General features: G+C 31.8%; 1 protein-coding gene across 1 annotated transcript; it reads right to left on the bottom strand.

Moving 5' to 3' along the window:
- Positions 1–1258: 1258 nt before the first annotated feature.
- LOC107867184 (cyclin-D3-3) lies at positions 1259–3388 on the bottom strand. Its single transcript, XM_016713320.2, has 4 exons — positions 2690–3388; positions 2264–2465; positions 2002–2132; positions 1259–1842 (listed from the first exon to the last, which is right to left on the bottom strand). The coding sequence occupies exons 1-4, from the start codon at positions 3140–3142 to the stop codon at positions 1618–1620; spliced, it is 1011 nt and encodes a 336-aa protein (XP_016568806.1). The 5' UTR covers positions 3143–3388; the 3' UTR covers positions 1259–1617.
- Positions 3389–4166: the final 778 nt, after the last annotated feature.

Consider the following 4166-nt stretch of genomic DNA (forward strand, 5'->3'; position numbering starts at 1 on the left):
AAAAGAGAAAAAAGCAAAGTCATGATTAATTCTTTATTTTAAAGTGGGTAAAGAAAGCACATGCAAGGCTTCTTGTGGATGTCTTTTCTTCCACCACAAAGTGCAAAGTAAAACTTACCTTTAATCCTTTTTTTTCAAAATTAATTTTCCATACATGCACCAATGTATACATTTTTGACTGGTAAGCTAATAATTAGATCATAAATAATCATTAGCAGCTCCAAATCATTTGATTTTTAGATTCTATTATAACAACTCTTGGCTAATAAGTTCTCATTTACTTTCAAACTGTTGAATTTTTGCTAGTGATTTTATTCGGACAATCGCTATCCATCATCCCTTTTTTTCTTCTTACACTATTTCTTTGTGAATATGCAAATAGCACATAATGAAAATAAAATGGTGGACCGGGTTACATTTGGTGTCGATCTATATAGATCCCGGCCTCAAATCAATGAGGCGACAAAGATTTAATTATATAGCTAATTTCAACTTATTTGTGTTTGAATTTATATAGCTAATTTTTAACTTATTGGAGATTGAGACAGAATTCGTAAAGTTAATTTCAACTTACTTGGATTCATATAGTCAATTTCAAACTTATTTGAAATCGAAACGTAATTATTGATGATGCAATTGATTTTCGCTTAAACATTCTCAATAACTTCATGTTATCGTTGGATTATATATATGTGATCAAAATTCAATAACGTTTTCCCTTTTTCATCTTTTTTCCTTTTTAACTTTCAATTGCTTTAAAAAGTGTACTTCTCATAGACCTCGAAATTCAGAAAAAAAAAAAAAAAAAAAAAAAATAGCTCTTGTAACGAGGTCAAACAAATAAAACCTACTTGCAAATCTAACCTCTAGAAAATTGACAATGGCCGACAATATGTTCCACCCTCCATATGTGAACAAAATCCACTCTTTCCCCAGATCTTGATTATGTTTCCACACCACCCATATCTTTCTTTGTTTTGAAAAATGTAGGCACAATAGTGGTATTCAAAGAGGAGCCTTTAACTGATAAAATTATTATCGTTTGACCAGAAGGATACGTAACAGACTTTTGTGGTCTAACCCTTGCCACCAAACGCATAGCGAAAGATTTATGTACACCAAGCTATCCTTTTTATGAGATTAATAGAACTCAAACAGTACATTTTCTTTTAATAGTTAGTAGGAGCCTGTTATTAACACTAATGATATAAAATCAAAAAGTTGAAAAGATATTAAAGGATGAACAAGTGAACATGAATTTACCTTTAATACGCTTTTTTTTTTGTTTTTTTATTTCCTCAGGATAAAATGCCAACCATCTTTACATACAAGGTACAAAATCTCATAGCCCCACTATAGACGGTACACCATTAATTAAAATGGACCATTACCCAGCTAGCTGTGATAATTCTCAAAATGTAAAGATGGTAAGCAAATTAACATGTGATAATAACTAGAACTTAATAGTACTTAGCTAGAGATAAGTAGAGCACTGTTATTGGACATTATACATATGACATATGTAATAACCAAGTGGAAGATGGATTACTAAAAGTCTATTAAGGAAATATATTTAAAAGACATTTAAGAATATATCCTTCTATAGAGTTGAATTGGTCATTCTCTTGACTCCTTAGTCTTCTTGGACAATGGCTCAGGTGAAGAAGTAACTGATGATGTAGCCACTGACCATGAGTCATTGGAGTAATCTGAGCTAAATGACACATCCATTACTCCTGTTGGACTCCCTGGCAATGTCCCGAACTTTCTTTTATTTGAATGATGAAAATCAATGTTGCAAGCCACCTCTTGTATTAGCCTGTAACATTCTTCCACTTTGTCCTGTTACATGACACAAATTTTATTAGTAAAAACTCAAAATACGTCTCGGCCTCAAACAAGTTAAGTCGACTATGTACATTTTAAATTCTAAACCACTACCTCTATTTGCTTTCATGTAATATAAGTCAAAGTAGAGACAATGTGATTATAAGTTCAAACCTTGACAATTCCAAGGATGCCCAAAAGTTGATCTTGGTACTTCTCACCAATGCAAGGCTGTAGCCTATCAAGAACATGTAGCACTGTGGCAGAAGCCATTGCAGAAGGCAGGTAACCAATGAATCTACCATCTGTCATTGGCAAATATACCAAATGCCAGTTAGAAAACAGTTCATAACACTAAAGATTGTTTGCAGTTCATGTAACGTGACGATATAATTAAGCAAATAAGAATTGTGTCTACAGACATAAACATGCTTACCAGTAATTGCGTAGAGAAGCACCTTCTCACATCTCCCCAGAAATTCCAATGATAAAAAGTTCTTCAATCCAAGCCTCCTTGTAATAAAATCAAGAAATGAAAATGGGGTCACTGGATTCATCTTCCACTTTAGTGTAGACAGTACCAACAGCTCCATTCTCTGAACTGTCTTTGGCTCAAACACAAATCTTGATTCCTCAACCTGACAAAAAAAGAAAACATCCAAATCAATCAAACATACTTATATCATGAAAAAAGAAAAACAATTCAATGCACTAAAGTCCTCACTATGCACGGGGTCTGAGGAAAGGCCGAACGTAAAATTATAGCTCTTGCTATGCACGGAGTTTAGGAAAGGTCCGGACCACAAGGGTCACAGAAACAAATTTACAAGATAAAACAAATTAAGATTTTCTTGGAACATACTTGGAGGTCAAGAAGAAGAGGAACTTCAGTTTCTTCAACTTTAGCAGCAAGTGAAAGACAAGCCACAGCAACAAGTTGACTCATCCATGGTTTATGATTCTTTAACTGATCAAAGGTTAAAAGAAACCTATCAAAGTAGTTAACTGCAAGAAATGCAGTTTGTGCAGCAAAAGAGTAATAACCAGTGACTTTGAGTATCCATTCAACTGCTTCTCTTCTTGCTGAAATTAAACACTGGTTCTTTTCCAACAAATTGTAGTTTATTTTACTTTCTGTTTCTTTAGTAAACAAAGTGGTAAGTTCTCCTTCTTCCCATAATAAGTCATGTGGAGAACTTTCTATTTCTCCTTCAGTGAAAAGATCATCTTCTTCACAGTACAAAGCATCTAATGAAAATGGTATATTTTCTTGATGTTGTTGCTTGTCTTGTTCTTGATGATGATTGTGAGTCATTATCTTCTTCTGAGAAGAAGAAGGTTAGTTGTGTTTTCATTTACTTCATTCTATTCAAAGAACTGAAAAAAAATGAGATGAGAAAAAGAGCTTGTTGTTGATAGTGTTGAAGAGAGAGTATATGAGGGAGAGAAGAGGAAAATGGGGAATGGGAATAAGGGAGACGGGGGAAGATGAGATGAGTTTTTATTTTGGGAATTTGGATTGTTTTTTGGTATGTTTTTTATTTTTAAAAGAAAATTAAATTTTATGGATTTATTATTTTTGTGTGTATGTGTATATATAGGAGGACTATATAGAAGAAAATTATTATGGGATATCATGCAACATAATAACTCGACACGTGAGGTTCGTGCGTGTTACTAATATGGTTGGGGACCCCAATTATAATAGAGCGTGTAGTTTTAACATTAGTAAAAACTTTTTGGCAGAGTAATAAGTATTTATTTATTTTTATAATTTTTGAGTATTAGGTATATAATTATTTCTGATAAGGTAACATAAATTTTTCTTGACACAAATTTGATTTAGATATATAGATCTTAAAGTGATTATTGAGGAAACAATAATAAAGAGGTAGATTTAGCCTAAAAAAAGTATCGAGAAATAGCTTCTTTGTGTTTAAGAGAGTGATAATGTGTGTATACGCATACACCTGTTCTTCTCAAATCTATTTTGTCATATAATATTGAGTATATTGTTGTTGTAATAAAGAGATGGATCAATTAGCTCTAAATACTCTTATTATTTTGAGTACACAATCGAATTCTTTTATAATAGTTATCTATTGTAATAATGTTTATTATAACGATCCAATTTTCTTAGATCGATTTTTCATTATATTTTCTTTACAAGGCAACTAAATAATATCGACGCCAACAATGTCATTACAATGAGATTTGATTGTATATTTTTGTAATTTAGCTAATGTGGACGGAAAAAGTATTATTCACTCCATATTTACATTAAATTATGATACTTTATTAATAATTAAATGATAAATTAAAATAGAATAGGCATTAAT

This window comes from Capsicum annuum, chromosome 4, assembly GCF_002878395.1.
Source record: "Capsicum annuum cultivar UCD-10X-F1 chromosome 4, UCD10Xv1.1, whole genome shotgun sequence".
Lineage (NCBI taxonomy): Eukaryota > Viridiplantae > Streptophyta > Magnoliopsida > Solanales > Solanaceae > Capsicum > Capsicum annuum.